Source organism: Solanum pennellii, chromosome 9, assembly GCF_001406875.1.
Source record: "Solanum pennellii chromosome 9, SPENNV200".
In the NCBI taxonomy this organism is placed as follows: Eukaryota; Viridiplantae; Streptophyta; class Magnoliopsida; order Solanales; family Solanaceae; genus Solanum; species Solanum pennellii.
The window spans coordinates 40485638-40502777 of NC_028645.1; the positions used below are offsets into that span (position 1 = coordinate 40485638).

General features: G+C 37.0%; 1 protein-coding gene across 2 annotated transcripts; it reads left to right on the forward strand.

Moving 5' to 3' along the window:
* The first annotated feature begins 5905 nt into the window (after positions 1-5905).
* LOC107031186 (protein SMAX1-LIKE 6-like) lies at positions 5906-16909 on the forward strand. Of its 2 annotated transcripts, none has more exons than XM_015232469.2 (4): positions 5906-6049; positions 6236-7409; positions 14352-14595; positions 14720-16909. In XM_015232469.2, the coding sequence occupies exons 2-4, from the start codon at positions 6253-6255 to the stop codon at positions 16544-16546; spliced, it is 3228 nt and encodes a 1075-aa protein (XP_015087955.1). In that variant the 5' UTR covers positions 5906-6049; positions 6236-6252; the 3' UTR covers positions 16547-16909. The 2 variants fall into 2 exon arrangements, with proteins under 2 accessions (XP_015087955.1, XP_015087954.1); XM_015232468.2 differs by having other exon boundaries at positions 5942-6086.
* The last annotated feature ends 231 nt before the right edge of the window (positions 16910-17140 follow it).

A 17140-nucleotide genomic window follows, 5' to 3' on the forward strand; every position in this document is an offset into this window, starting at 1 on the left:
GGAACCTTGAACCAAGTGGTAAGGCTATGAATTGTGAAGTAGTTAGTCGTAATGGTATCCTTCATGTAATGAGTGATGGAATTAAGGTTGGTTGGTTGGAATGGCATCATATCATACCTTAGGAAAGTCGCCATGAGCTTCTTGTCGCTATTGTGAGATAGCCCTAATGGACCTTTCTTTGGTAGGGTAAATGTGATTGGGTCATGAACATGATATGGGACCCATTTGTATGAACTTTAATGTAAATTGATCTATGAGAACTAAGGAAAGCACCGAGTGAGTATGGTTAAGGAAAGTAGTTCTAATTAAGTGTGGGACTAGAATACAAAATACGCCCTTCATATTCCATAACCATGTGCCTACATGGGATCTGTATGTTTTACCATTGGCAAGTAGAACACCTCATCGAAGTAGGATAGAACTTCGGATTCCATGCTTTGCTACGATGGTCTATGTCGGTTATTGTCTATTCTCATCATATGGGATACCTATTAGCATTAGAGAAGTTCTATGAGGTTTAGGTGGTGGTATGGGACGCTATCTAGACATTGCACACTAGACTTTGAAGATGTTAGTAAGAGTCCCTAGGTCTTGTCTAAGACCATTAATTGAATGTCCTTTAGGTGATGTATGCCTTCTAAATGAACTAATGAACTAATGACTTACGTTATGAAGTATGTAAGTGAATAAGTACCTAATCTAGAGTGTCTTAAGGATTCTTTAGTTAAATTATGAAGAGGGCATAAAGGATGATCTCCTCATGCCTTGTCTATGGAAGTCTTGAGAATGACTCAAGTTAGGGAAAAGGTTTGGTTTTGTTGACATTATCTAAGCCTTAGGTAGTCTTAAGGACTATTTAGGTAATCTTAAAGAGGTCAATCATGGACGTTATCTTCTTGATTTACTTAAGTAGGTCTTTTGATAGCCTTTGGAAGGAGAGTGTCCTACCATCTATGTGTTGGTGTGTTTAGTGAGAATGATTCTATCCTCGGGAGTCTATTGGATATCTTGAGTGTGTGTGTAAGGGATTGTATGGGCGGTTACTTCAAAGCTCACTCAAGTGAGACTTAGAATTCACCTTTGGTAGAATAATCTTACCTTGATGTATAAGATACTTTGTAGGTGTGTATGTGACTCATTATAAGCAAACTTAAGCGTCGTTTAGGCACATCTAGAAAGGGTGTATGGGCGGTCTCTCTTTGTATGACTTAACTGAATCTTATGATAGCTTTTAGTGAGAAGAGTACATGCTAAAGGATGTCTCAAGTGAAGAATAAGCATCTTCACTGTACAGTGAAGTAATTCACTGTAACAGTGAATGAGTTCACTGTAAAGTGATCTTAAATTTTTGGTTTAAATGTTTTCTTATGTGATTCTAAGTTGCTAAATTTTATTCTTATGATGATATTATAATGTTTTAAAGAAAGGATGCATATTTCCAATAAAGTCCATTTTCATGATTTTTATGCATAATGTCATACTTAGTACATGTGTTGCTAAATTTTATTCTTATGATGATATTATAATGTTTTAAAGAAAGGATGCGTATTTCCAATAAAGTCCATTTTCATGATTTTTATGCATAATGTCATACTTAGTACATGTGGTTGTACTAATTCCATGCTTTATTTTCTATCTATAGTTCTTGGTAGGTGAAGAGCTTTGGGAAGAAGACTTGAACAAGGAGATCGTTCAAGAAGAGTTGAAGTATGTCCTCACTTGACTCGAGGGCATATATGTCATTTTATGTTTCTTTTATGAAGTTTGTAAAAGACTATTAGTAGTATGTTTTCAATTCTTATTGGTCGTGTCCCAAGTATTGTCGTGTCTTAAGATGATGATCGAGGCTTAGTGTTTTCCTATTTCCATCTATGGAAGAGTTTATGACTTTTAAATTGTTTTACGAAAAGTTTTAATTCCGCACTACTTTTGGTTATGTATATCCGATGAGACCTCTGAGAGGTCGAATACGCCGATCGCAATCAAAGATTACACCCTAACTTCGAGGGTGTGGTTTCGTGATGTGACATGTACCGGCAAGAAACCTACCCATATGTTGCTTTCCACAATTAGTACACCTAGTTCTCTCAAAAGTCTAGCCACCACCTTGGGAATGTTGGTTTCGAGCCCTATCCTTGTTTCCCATGGAAGAATCTTGGTGATAGAACCTCTTCTTAGGCTTTTGGTGACTAGAATCATCCGACCTATGCCTCTTACCCTTTTGGCCCAAAGTCTTCCCTTTCAGAAGGTCCTACATAGTGCAATGGATAGATAGCGTCGCATACCACCACCTACCCTAAGTAGCACATTATTTTAGAAGACTTAGTTCATTCAATTCTTTTGTGGGGGTTAGATTAATCGACATAGACCATGAGAGCTATACATGGAATCCCGATATTAACCCCTATCGGATGAGGGATCCTCACTTGCCTAGAGTAAGGTCATACTTTTTAGATTTTACATGGCTTTCCCAATATATACACATATGTGGGCACATAGTTAAGGGATAAGGAGATCGCTACTAAGTAACTCATTCTCTACTTACGAGGAGTACTCATCTCAAGAGGTACATTGGAATACAACATCTCAACTCACGAAGTGTAACCACCTCTCCTTCATATCCTCTCGTTGCTAGACATAACTCCCACGGATTCTAAACATTATATACTATAGGTTAAGGATAACTAGTGAACACCACATCTCAACTCACAAAGGGCATTCATCTTTTGGACCTATCTTATAAAGCTCTTAGGATGTAGTGAGGTTGCTACTAAACACTTCATCTCAACTCACGAAGAGTGTCCACCTCAAAACTCTTCTATTTACTCAACTTAGCTTCATACATTCATTTAAGTGTGTGTGTGTACATGTGAGCACGTCTTGCACATAAACATCATTTCATTGACATTACTTCTATACATGCTTTAGACCTTCATTCATGAAATTACACACTTTACATGCTTCACATAATCATATACTTCATTTAGGCATAATCTAAGTCAAACATGCAATTCAAGCTTCACAAAAGACAAGACAAGAACCATTTTCAATATCTCTTCACTTCACATAATAGACTTTCAAAACCACATTCACAATACATAATAAGTAATATCAAGTTCATCAAGTAAACACCGCCACCAAGAAGGTGGACCATACCACTCAAGAGCAATTTATAATAAGAATTACACCATATAGGCAACTCTCAATTTAACCAAGTCATCACCACCTATAATAATTTTCTCAATATTTGATCATAATAAGGCCCTTTCGGCGGTAGCTAAATCATAATAACAACACAAGAAAACCAAAGCTCATTCTCTACACAAACATGTTCACCTAACCCATTTCTTAAGCTAAAAGTTTGAATATGCATAAACATGAGTTCATTAGGTTTTTGACATTAAATTCATCAATTAATTCTAGAATAAACACATTTGGATCATTAAAACACTTTTACAAGAAGACTCATTCTCTGAATCAAAGATATAAGAAAGTAGAGTTTGAAAACCCTTTTTGAAATCTTTTAGAAAGGACTCCTTGAATGGAAGAAGGTTCAAGGATGGATACCATACCTTAGATAATAGAAATCCCAAAGATTCTTGATGAAGAAACGCCCACCAACAGCCCTCCTAGCTCTTCTTGACTTCTAGCTTCCAAAGAGACTTGAGAGAGAATTCTAAGGGAGAGGGGTTTTGGGTTTTAGGAAGTGAGGTCTAAAATTAGGTCTTAGGGTTTGAAATACTTTAATATATCTAAATAACCCTAAAAATAACTTCCTAGGTTCATAAAAGACTTGGGGTGAATTTACCAAACACCCCAAGCGAAAGCAGAAAATTACAGCTTTTACAGTGACCACCTACGCCCCATCACCAACGGACCGTCTCCCAATCGACGCCACGTTGATGGGGTCCATCAATTGGGAGTGCAACTCCACCATGTGCAGGCTTGGCTAGCCTTTCAGGGCCAATCGACGCCCATGGTCGACAGACCGTTGGTTGACCAACAGACCATCCCTTGGGTCGTCGTTTGGTCACTGTTTTGGCAGCTTCTTGCCAAGAGGTGCGGTCCTCTTCTAGGGCCCCTCTTGGGTCCTAGGTTGGGTCGTACCCGGACGTTAAACCTTTAAACTAAGTCATCTAGGTCTTAGGAACATCCCACACCAATTTCAAATGAAACGAACACATAAAACTCACTCAAACACATCAAGACACACAAGTACTCCCTAAGGCACATCTTTCGAACGTCATGAACGTTCTTGGTCGTTTGACCTCCAAACTTAACCAAACTTCACATACTGCCTAAGAACACTAATGTAACTCAATATAACACAAAATTAACTCAAGAAACAATCACGAATCTCTATTTCACGTTAGTTTGTTTTAGGGCGTTACAAATACCATCGCTCTTTCCCTTTACCACTAAGGAAGGTGCCAGTGCCAATGCCGAGAGATTTGAAATAGGAAAGAAAAAGGGTCGCGGGGATGGAAATTATTGAAGAAGAATGTTATTATTTGATTTGATTTTATTTAGTTTTATTCTTCTATGATTTTAGTGTTTTTAAACTTAAATAAGACATTCACTTAACTTTAACAGGCAAGTAGACATACTTTCTCACCAACTCAGCTATCTTAATCTCACATCACCATGGTCAATGGTCAAAGGCGTTTGATAGACTTTATTTTCTTATGTTTAAGAATTTAGTTGGTAAAATGTTAAATAGAAGAGTCTTTTATACAAAGAAGTACAAGTATTAGGGTCCACTAGACCATTTCACCAATTAATTATAAGAAGATAAAAAACAAACAATTGAATCATTACAAGGAATAATCATGGAGAATTGGATGAAAACTTAATCAACTTTGATGAAATTAAATTTGAAGAATTGAGATCTTTTGGGACTCAATGGATGAATGGAATACGTTGATGAATTCCCACATACCTTGATGATCTAAGCCAAAAATAAATGGAGGAAAAAGAAAAGTAGAGACTTGAATCCTTAGGTTTTTTTCCTTGATCTTGAGAGAATTGGAGAGGATGAACGTGGATGGGAATCCCATCTAGGGATTTTGGAAAATGAAAGGGTTTGGGTAGATTTAACTATAAGATTTACTTATGGGACTTAAAAATTGGGTTAAACGACATAGTTTGGGTATTGAATGCATTGAAAAAAGACTCAAATACCCTTAATATATAACTACCAGAGATCTACGGGTCGAAGAAATTTCTACGGACCATACTAGTCAACCGCAAGTCAAGTTACTGAGGCCTAGATTTGGCCAACTTCCAACGACTCCATTTATAGACCGTCAAACCTTCTACTGTCCATAGACCCTCTTTTAAACCAACATTTCACTTAGTTTGGACTTCCTATCTGAAACCCTTTTATGACTCGTCCAATATCCTATGATTCGTCCTGTTCATTAGTAGGTCATACTTAAGAAACTTGAAATTCAAAAAACTCAACCACAATTCTATTAATTTCTTCCTACGCTTTGTATATATGTATCGTAGAACACTGGATTAGTGCAAAAACTACACTTTTCCTTTCCTTTCAACCTTTCCATTTCCGAGCTGTTACACGGATATATCCCTATCATCTCTCGAAATACATTCATATCTCCTCTCTAATATATCTGTATCAATATTGCAATAATTTCCATGTAAAATTAGGGCCCGAAACAATGAGTTTAATGAACTTTAGTTTATTTATGGAAAAATAGATTTAGCTAATTTAATTGGAAAGAGAAGGAGAAAGTATAGGAAAAGATGGTGTCAATTCATGACTCATACTTTTTTGCCATAGAGCAGATGAGATGAAATAGGAAGTACGAATTGAGGTGTTTCCACTAGGAGCGAGACCCTCTATCTTTGTTTGAAAAGGTTGATGTGACGTTGGTGCAGCGTAGCTATATGGTCCCATTAGTGTTATCTAGTGGACACGGCATCTCATGTCTCCTCTTATCACTATGATATGATGAATCTTAAACCAAAAATTGAATAGCCATAAATCTATAAAAGCAGTGGAAAAGATATTTCTTCATTTGAAATGGTAACAGAATTTATACCCCCAGGGCCTTTTTGTAACAGTATGTGTTTGTTCCATTATCAATAATTTGGCCCACCCTCCCTCATATAAACTAATTTTTCCTTCAATGTTTTTTTAATTTTAATTTTAACAAACTAGTAAAGTAACATTTTTTTTTTCATTTCAATTGAACATATATATATATAATAGGAGCTTGCTTACCGGCGATGCCAACGCCGGTGAGCACTGCCAAGCAATGCTTGACGGAGGAGGCAGCGCGTGCGCTAGGCGATGCGGTAGCCGTCGCTCGTCGCCGGAGCCACGCGCAGACTACATCTCTCCATGCTGTTTCTGCGCTTCTTGCACTTCCATCAGCTATCCTCCGTGACGCCTGTGCACGTGCTCGCAGCTGCGCGTACTCATCACGGCTCCAATTCAGAGCTTTAGAACTCAGCGTCAGCGTTTCTCTTGATCGTTTGCCCACAGCCAAAACCCTAGATGAGCCGCCTATTTCTAATTCTCTCATGGCAGCAATCAAGCGCTCACAAGCTAACCAAAGAAGGCATCCTGATACTTTCCACATCTATCAACAACTTCAACAACAGAATTCCTCTAACTTCTCGATTTCTACTCTTAAAGTTGAACTGAAGCATTTTATACTATCCATTTTGGATGACCCGATTGTCAGCCGAGTTTTAGGGGAAGCGGGTTTTCGGAGTTGTGATATAAAGCTTGCACTTCTCAATCCACCGGCTATTTCTAGGTTTTCCAAGGCACGTTGCCCACCTATGTTTCTTTGTAATTTAACCGATTCGGAGCTTGACAAACGTGTGTTTAACTTTCCATTTTCTGGCGTTTCCGGAAAGGGGGATATTGATGAGAATTGTAGAAGAATTGGTGAGATTCTTGTGAAGAAAAGCTGTAGAAACCCGTTGTTGATCGGTAACTGTGCAACTGATGCACTTTATAGCTTCACTGAATGTGTACAGAAAGGTAAAGGTGGTGTCTTGCCTGATGAAATTAAGGGGTTGACTGTAATTTCTATTGAAAAAGAAATTTCTGATGGGAGTGAAGAAATGATCAGCTTGAAGTTTAAGGAAGTAACTGATGCTGTAGAGCGTTGTACAGGGGATGGAATTGTAGTGAATTATGGTGAATTGAAGGTGTTTATTGATGATGGGTCAGTGAGCTATATCGTTTCTAAGATCACAAAATTGGTGCAACTAAATTGTGGGAAACTGTGGTTAGTTGGAGCAGCAGCAAGTTATGACATTTATTTGAAGTTCTTGGCTCGGTTCCCTACAATTCAGAAAGACTGGGATTTACATGTGCTGCCTATTACTTCATCCACTCTTCCAATTGGAGGACTACCTTCCAGATCCAGGTGGGATGTTCTTCCATATTCTATTGCATTTTCTTTCTTTAAGATATATTATTATAATGATTTGTAGCATAAGTACGGGATATTCTTTATTTTATCAAAAAAAATTTATACGCTTGACTTTAAACGTTGTCAATATGGTTGTTGTACCTACGCAGAGTTTGAAATGTCATAAAGTTGAACTACCATTTTTTTTATAAGATCTTCAGATAACTTCAGAAGTATACCATGAAGTTTTCTTATTTGGAACTCTGGACGTGAGTCTCTTGAGAATCATGAATATGAAATCTTATATGTTAGGGTAATGGCCTCATCCCTTTGTGGTGGTTGCCAATGTGGTTTTGCTGTTTTGGATGCTTTTATGCAGTATATGTGAATAATTTTGACACCATCTTAGTGCAACTTTAATAGAATAATTCTTTGACTTATCAAATAGCTATTCGACTATGGGTTTTGCAGAACCCAAAGTTTTTGGTGCTGATATTGTATTTATGTTAGAAGATCCAATTAATATGTAAAAATTATTTATCAAGAACCCAATAAATTCAAGAATCAAGGATCCATAATCTCAATTCTAGTTCTACTTTTGAACTAGTAGTAATATTTTTCTGTTGTAATGCTTAAGTAGTTCAAATATCTCTCATACTTGAGGAAGGTATAGGTTTTTCCGGTTTTACTGCTGGCGGAAGCACATAGTTGATGAATTTATAAGAGGATACCTCAAAGGTATTCTATACACTAGCACAATTTATTAGCTGTGCATCTATTTCTAGATGGACTTTCCAGTATATAACCTCATTGTGAACTAACACTATTCCATTGATTTGATACTACTCCATGACAATGGAGCTTGAGAGAAAGATGAAGAAGGAAGAGAGAAGATATTATTGAATGAATGAAAATTATAGTTTTACAAACTACTTATATACAATTTGTCATTATTATTTAACTACATTATTAGCTAACTAATCAATACACGTCAGTCAGCTAACTAATAGTTAGTTACAGCCAGCTCAACCTGCACTATATTCAACACCCACCCTCAAGCTAGGTGGTATGAAGATATCCTTAATACCTAGCTTGGACATTAAATAAGCATGTTGAAAAGTAAGCAATCCCTTAGTAAGTATGTCTGCAGGCTGCTCTGCATTTGCCAAATAGACTGTATTGATCAACCCCAACTGGATCTTTTCACGAATAAAATGGTAGTCAATATCAATGTGCTTTGTACGCTCATAAAATACTGAATTGGCTGCTATTTGAATTGCAGACTTACCATCACATGATATGTCCATTGGCAACTGAATGGATAGTCCCAATTCCTTAAACAAACCAATGAGCCAAACAACTTCAGCAACTGTTGAAGCATGACTTCTATACTCTACCTATGTTGAACTTTTTGAAATAGTAGACTGCTTCTTTGACTTCCAAGAGATAAGTGAATCACCTATCTTCACTGCATACCCACTCACTGATTTCCTAGTTGTAAGACATGAACCCCAATCAACATCACAATAAGCCTGTAGCTTAGAAGAAACAGTAGATGACATGAGAATTCCCACTCCTGGTGCTTGCTTTATATATTTCACCACTCTGGTAGCAGCTTCCATGTGAGACTGTTAGGTGAATGCATAAACTGACTAAGATTTTGGATCGCAAATGAAATGTCTGCTCTAGTTACAGTCAAATAAAGTAACCTCCCTACTAGTCTTTGATATGAACCCGGATCATTCAACACAGGATCATGCTGTGAGTGAACATGTTGATAAAATACAACTGAAGTTAACTTTTGATTGACTTCCACAGGTGCTCCAACTGGCTTAGTACCTCCTAGACCCAAATCTGAAATGAGTTCAAGGGCATACTTCCTTTGATGCATCAAGATGCCTTCACTACTTCTAGCAAATTCAATGCCCAAGAAGAATCTAAGTTCTCCTAAATCTTTAATCTTGAAATTGGTTTGCAAAATGTTTTTAGTCTCTTGTATGAGTCTCATATCACTTCCTGTTATCAACAGATCATCTACATAGATCAAAACAAAAACCTTCTGTCCATCTGCATGTTTAATGAACAAAGAATAGTCCAAGTGACTTTGGGTAGAACCTGATTCAATCAAGGCTGTAGTCATTTGATGTTCCATTGCCTAGAAGCTTGTTTGAGCCCATACAATGATTTAAGCAATTTACAAACACTTCTTGCTTGACCATCTGTTGCTGGAACATTAAAACCTTGAGGCAACTCCATGTATACCTCTTCTTGTAAATCTCCTTGAAGAAAAGCATTGTATACATCCATGATCCATCTAATGAATATGCCATTTCTGAGCTGCAGCCAAAGCAATAACTGATCTAACTATCACCATTTTCACTAAACGTGAAAAAGTCTCTTGGTAATCTACTCCCTCTCTTTGACTATAACCTTTTGCTACCAATCTTGCTTTATATCTCTCTATATGTCCATCTACCCTGTACTTGACCTTATAGACCCATCTACAACCAATAGCCTTTTGTCCTTGAGGTAATGGAACTACCTCCCACGTCTTGTTATTTTCTAAGGCACTAATTTCTACCTTCGTGGCATCTATCCACTGTGGTACTTTGACTGCTTCTGAATAAGTACTAGGTTCAGTGATAGTTGAAGCTGAAAAATTACATAAAAAATCCTTGTATTGAACAGATAAACCTGTGTAGCTCACAACATTTGATATAGGATACTGGCAACTCCTTTTATTATTAGTCATCACAAAATCTGTGGCAAAAAGGTGGTCTAATGGATCTATGTGGTGTGCTATCATCAGGTGCTACATTTTGCTCAATTGGTACGATAATCTCATCAGTATTTTCTTGTACAACATCATCAATTGACTGTATAGAAGCATCGGTCGACTGTCTTACGGGGAAAATTGCAGAACATCAAAAAATGAATATTCTATTGGAACTTGGTTCCTCATATCTGAATGTGTGAACTTACTCTGAAATGGAAAAACGTGTTCATTAAAGTGAACATCTCTACAAACAAAAAACTTCTTGTTTTCCAAATCTAACAATATATAGCCCTTTTGATGAACTCCATAACCCATCATAACAACCCTGATTGCTTGTGGCCCAAACTTGTCTTGTTTGACCAAGTTAGTCGCATAGCACAAACAACCAATCACCCTCATATGTTTAAAATATGGAACCTTATGATAAACAAGTTCATATGGAGTCTTCTTGGCTAAAACAATAGATGGAATCCTGTTAATAATGTAGACAACTGCTTCAATACAAACCCCCCTAAATTTGTCAGGAAAACAACCTTGAAACTTAATAGCTCGAGCTGTTTCAAGTATATGTCTATGTCTCCTCTCTACTACACCATTTTGTTGAGGAGTATATGGACATCAACTTTGCTGAATAATACCATGGGATCGAAAAAGATTTGCACAATGTTGATTAAAAAATTCAGAACCATTGTCTGATCTAAAAACTTGAATTTTCTTGTTGAATTGAGTATGAACTATAGGAATTAAAAAATTTTAGCAAAAAAACATCAGACATAACTCTCATAAAAAATACCCATGTCCATCTAGAATAGTCATCAACTATAGTAAGAAAATACTGCATACCATCATATGTGGCTGTTTTGTGAGGACCCCATACATCCATATGTAACAACTCAAATAGTCGACTACTCTTAGTGATACTTACAGGAAAAGGAACTCTAGTTTGTCTTGCCAAAGGACATATATCACGTTTGTCTATATTGAAACATGATTTATTCTGAAAAACTCAAAATCTTCTTAAAACTGACATGGGAGCATGTCCCATCCTTTTATGCCATAATACTGCATCAACCTCCTTTTGTACTGCCAAAGATTTTTGTTGATTTTCTGTCCCCCTCTTTGAGTACATTACGTATAGTCCATCTTGTTCTTTACCAATCTCCCTCACCTTCCCAGATGAGAGATCCTAAAATAAACAAAAATTAGGGAAGAACACAGCACAACATTTCAATTCTTTTGTCAACTTGGATACCGACAAAAGGTTGAATTTAAATGTTGGCACACACAACAGATTTTTAATGAAATCACCTCCTGATAATTGACAGTTCCCTATATGAGATATATTTGCAGATTCTCCTGTTGGTAATTGAACCTTTCCTGCATTATCTACAAATGTACTAGTTTGAAACACAACCTTATCACCTATCATATGATTAGTAGCTCCAGTATCAACAACCCATTTCACACTATCATCATTATGAGAAGAAAGGATACCTGCACTGTTCGCATTGGCAGTGTTGGCAGCATAGTTGGAATTGCCTTCGATGTTTACAACTGCATCTCCTATGGAACATTTGCTCAACATTTGGACAATCTGATTGTATTGATTCTGAGTAAGAACAGGTGCAGGACCAGCAAATCCAGCTTGAGGCTCATGATAATATCCTAAATTTTATCCTGCAAGAGGATGTGTAGCAACATTGACTCTTTTCTTCCCTTTGAAGTTCTCTGGATATCCAATTAGCTTATAGCAAGTCTCCTTAACATGTCCCTTCTGTAAGCAATGTTCACATTTCATCAATTTGTAACAATCAGCCCTAGTATTGACCCTTCATATTGCAGAAATCACAATATTTCTTCTGATATTGATGACCTCCCAAACCAGATGATTGTTTTGGTCCTGAACCTCTAGTTGAATACATGGCTGTGGCATCCTTTTCTGCAGCACAAAAAACTAAAGATTCCATTCGACTTGCAACAACTCAATTCCCTCCATTAAGCATTTTTTGACTTTCATCCTGTATGATCATAGCATATGTCTGATTCACACTAGGTTCAGGACTCATCATTAAAATTTAAGATCTAGCCTGAGCATAACCATCGTTTAACCCCTTAAGGAACTGAAATAACTTCTGCCTCTCTAAATGTTCTACAAAATCTTTCGATCTCTCACAAGCATATGTAGGGAATGGAATTATCGAATTGTGTTCATCCCAAAGATCTTTCAGTTTAGAATAATACACTGCACAGAGGATACACCTTGAACTACAGTTGCTATTTCCTTATGTAAATGGTAAGCTCGAGAATTGTTTACCTTGTCAAATCTCTCTTTAAGATCGTTCCAAACGAGATAAGCATCAATCTAAAAAGGATTCCACTAAGAAGGTCTGATTGTACACTACTAATTAACCAGGAAACCACAATGACATTGCATCTATCCCATCTTCTCTGTAGATCTCCTTCATAGATGTTTCTTGTAATAGATCCATTGAGAAATCCCAATTTGTTCCTTCCCAGAAGTGTTAATTTCATAGCTCGACTCCAAAGCATGTAATTCTCCATGCCTTTAAGCTGAATTTCTATTGAAAGTGAACCTGGTGCATCAGAAGGATGCAAATACAATGGATGATTGTAATCGATATTGCTCCCCATAGATTTAAATCTTCTTCAAAATACTCAACAATGAATGATAAGAAAAAAAAATGAATCTCACAATCCTTTGTATTTTTCCTCATAGAATCCCTAGATCTACACTCACTCTGATACCATGTAAACTGACACTATTCCATTGATTTGATACTACTCCATGACAATGGAGCTTGAGAGAAAGATGAAGAAGGAAGAGAGAAAATGTTATTGAATGAATGAGAATTACAGCTGAACAAACTACTTATATACAATTTGTAGATTAGTTAACTAACTATCAAACTAATTGTCATTATTATTTAACTACATTATTAGCTAACTAATTAATACACGTCAGTCAAAACTAATAGTTAGTTACAGCCAGCTCAACCTGCACTATATTCAACACTTATCTAGTTGAAAAGCATGTTTTCTTTAGATGTACCTTGTAACTATAAAATCCGTTTGAAACGTTATCTTCATTTTAGCCTTACCAGATCGTCTTTATTTCTAAGTTAGTTGCATCACATGCAATTGCGTATTAAACTGTTTTTTGCCATAGTATATTGGTTGTAGAGTATCTCTTGCTTCTTAGCCTTGCATATCCATTGTAATTTCCATCCTTGAGAAATCAAAAGTGATATCAATTTGTGTGCCATTTGAACAACTAACTTTGTACATTAAAATTGTGTACGCTATATTTTTCCCTTTTTTTGTGATAACCCATCTTTTCTCCTTGTATTTAATTTATTAATTTTTCTTCTATATTATACATTTCCCTTTATAAGCTAGCTAAGTAATGTACTGGGCAGACTGTGCTCCATCATTTCCCTCCTTGAAAAAGTTGAACTTGTACAATTGTTTCGTGTTGTACGAAACCGATAAAATAATCAAGCATATTTGTTTATTGTAATTATGATGTGTCCAACTTGGTGGTCTGTTTTGTTCCTACAGTAAAGGAGCACGATGTGATGACATGGTTTAGCATATCTGAAGAAGATGCTTCAGCATCCAAGGGATACTTTCAATGCATAGAACAGCATAGACTGTCCTCTCAATGTTTCCTTTTCAATGATCTGTGACATTGTCTCCTTTTTGTTGATCTCTTACAGTATTTAGTTCATGTTTGTGTGGTACATAATAGAAGCATCTGCCGAAGTTTTAGCTTTGAACCCTGAAGTCTTGACTTGTTCGACTGTATGGCTCAAGTTTGACCATTATTGAAACTTTAGCCGCAGCTGTTGTGACTTCAAGGGTTTTGTCACATTAGAACATGTCTCCTATAGTTTATCATGCACACAACAAATTAGACTACAAAATGCTTTATGCTGGTGTGTATTTCAAAAGAAGATTCTGTTTTTTTTTCTTTTCTTCACTGTGACTCCATTCGGTCTTTAATCCACCTAGTAAAACCACTCTTGAGTGTATTGGTTTCCGAGTTATTTGTGCTGATTCAGGGAACATACTAAGAGGTCTAAAGTGTGTATCTCATTGCATCTTAAGATTTTGACTTTGTGTGTCCATTGGCTCTCACAGTCTGGTACTGACATTTGCAGCTTGATGGGGTCATTTGTTCCTTTTGGTGGGTTTTTTACCACATCATCTGAGTCTGAAAACTCGTGGATAAACAAAAATGAATATACAGCTCGATGTAACCTTTGCAATGAAAAATATGAGCAAGAAGTTTCAACTGTGCTTAGAGGAGCCACTGGTTCAGTCACTGATCAGCATGCAACACATTTATCTTCTTGGTTACAAAAGGCTGAATGCGGTCCAAGCAGGGGACTAGTTGGGGTTGAGGTGTGTCATTCAGAGTCAAATTCTTTCTCCTTTCCTGTGATCTTAGTTACAGTATGGTTAAAAATTTGTGGATGATTAGCTTGTAACTCTTTTAGTAAATATGTGCTCTATCAATTCAGTGCAGGCTGATGAAGGCTGCAGTTTACTAAATGCCAGACTGGTGGGATTGCAAAAGAAGTGGAATGATATATGCCAGCGTCTTCATCACATACATTCATTTCAACCAGATGCTTTGCAAGCCAGGTCACATATTTCTAGTTTGGGCATCTTTCAGAGTACTTCTGCTGGGGGCGAAAGCAGAAACAAAGATTTATTGTTGGATGCAAGACTTACTAATCAAAGTTCAATGTCACCAGACTTGCAAAATACCTGCTGGATCAAAAATACCATGTCAAAATCAGTCGTGTCTGAAGGTGAATCTGATTCCCAACCTGAAGTACCGGCTCAGCGTTTAGAAACTCAGCATCAGAAGATGGAAAATATCTGGACCCCGTACCAGAATGCTCGTTGTGGTTTGAGCCTGCCCCTTGATCGAACATCATCAGCCTCAAGAGCTTCTGTTAGCACAGACCTGGGGTTGGGAACAGTTCACATATCCACTGTAAGAGATCTGTGGGAACCCAGTTTTCCGGAAAATCAGGATTGCCTTCCTTACTTTTCAGGATCGGTTTCTTCCTCTGTTCCTCAGTTAGACAAGGACTTAATTTTGGAAGACTTTAAGAACCTTTATAAAGCTCTTTCCAAACATGTTTATTGGCAAGAGGAAGCCATTTATGCCATTAGTCATACTGTCACTCGCTGCAGAAGTGGTAATGGAAGGAGTCATGTCTCTAGCAAAGGAAATATATGGCTCAGCTTCCTTGGACCTGACAAGGTGGGGAAACAAAAAATTGCAAAAGCTCTTGCTGAGAATGTCTTTGCCAGCCACAATAGCTTGCTCTATGTGGATTTGGGCTCTAGCGATTGGATTAGCTGCTCAAATTCTCTGCTTATCCATCAAAATATAAGAAACAGTCACATGAATCTTAGGGGAAAGACAGTCATTGACTACATTGCAGAGGAGTTAAGCAAGAAGCGCTGTTCTACTGTGCTTCTTGAAAACATAGAAAAGGCTGATTTTCCTGTTCAGAATAGCTTATCTCGCGCTATCAGAACTGGTAAATTTTTGAACTTGCACGGGAAGGAAATCAGTATCAACAATATGATTTTTGTGATTACCTCAAAATCTGCAAAAGTTACTAAAGATTTCTTTTCCAGTAAAAAATTTCTCGAGTTTTCAGAAGAGAAGATATTAGCAGCCAAAAACTTGCAGATGCAGATAGCAATTGGATCTGGCTGTCGAAATAGGATTGAAGTGAAGAATACAAATTTGTGGATTACTTCAGGGGACAGAACATCTTTCCCTTCATATAAAAGAAAGCAGACAGACAACAGTGACTCAAACAATGACAAGTTGCTTCAAATGCCAAAACGTTTGTGCACTGTCCCAAAATGTTCTCTTGATTTGAATTTGCCAGTGGAGGATATGGAGGAGAATGAATGTGCTGAGTGTGACAGTGATTCTGGTTCTGAAGGGTCAAAGGCGTGGTTGGAAGAAATCTTAGAGCAAATGGACAACAATGTGGTCTTCAAGCCATTTGATTTTGGAGCTCTGGCTGAGATAATCTTGAATGAAATCAACATAAACCTCAAGAAGATTGTTGGAGTAGATATCAAGATGGAAATTGATTCAGAAGTAATGGAACAGATACTTGCTGCTGCTTGGTTATCAGACAAAAAGGAAGCTGTTGAGGATTGGGTTGAGAATGTTCTCTGCAGGAGCTTTATGGATGTCCGAAATAGGTTCCAACATATTGCTGATAGTGTGATAAGATTAGTTCATTGTCAAGGCATTGCTGTAGAAGACCAGGCTCCTGGAATTTACTTTCCGGCAAAAATAACCATAGAATGATTTTTAGTCAGGTCTGTTTTAATATACAAATGGTGTCAATAGCATTTGTGCGTGTTTAAGTTTCTTTGTGCATATATTCCTGTAATTTTGCTGATCCTTCTCCAATTGTTCTTCATTGTATCTTTTAGAATTAGGCTATTTTGTTGTAATCCTTGTACACTCTCTATCCCAGATCCTTTGTAGTTGGTTTCTCCCACTCGAAAAGTTTTATCTTTTCCGTTTTGGGGAAAAGCTAATTACTCCAGGTAATGTAATGTATGTATGGTTGCTTAGTGGAGGATGACCCAAAACAGAAGTAAGGCATCACAAAGATTCTATTTGTTTGCTTACTGAAGTTTGTTATTTTTAGTTTGTTAGATTTTACTATTACCGCATTTAATCTGTCTTCCCCATTTTGGTTTTTATTTTTGTTGTTTTCGTTCTTTCGGGTTTGATATTTATGAATGTTTTTTACGGCACTCAATGGACAAAGGAGAAACGTAATATTCTGCTTAAATTTAACCAATGAACTGAAGGCTTAAGCCTTTAAGATTTCCTCTGTGACTGCATTCATCAACTTTAGTAGAATTGTTTTCTGGACCACAAAATTTTACA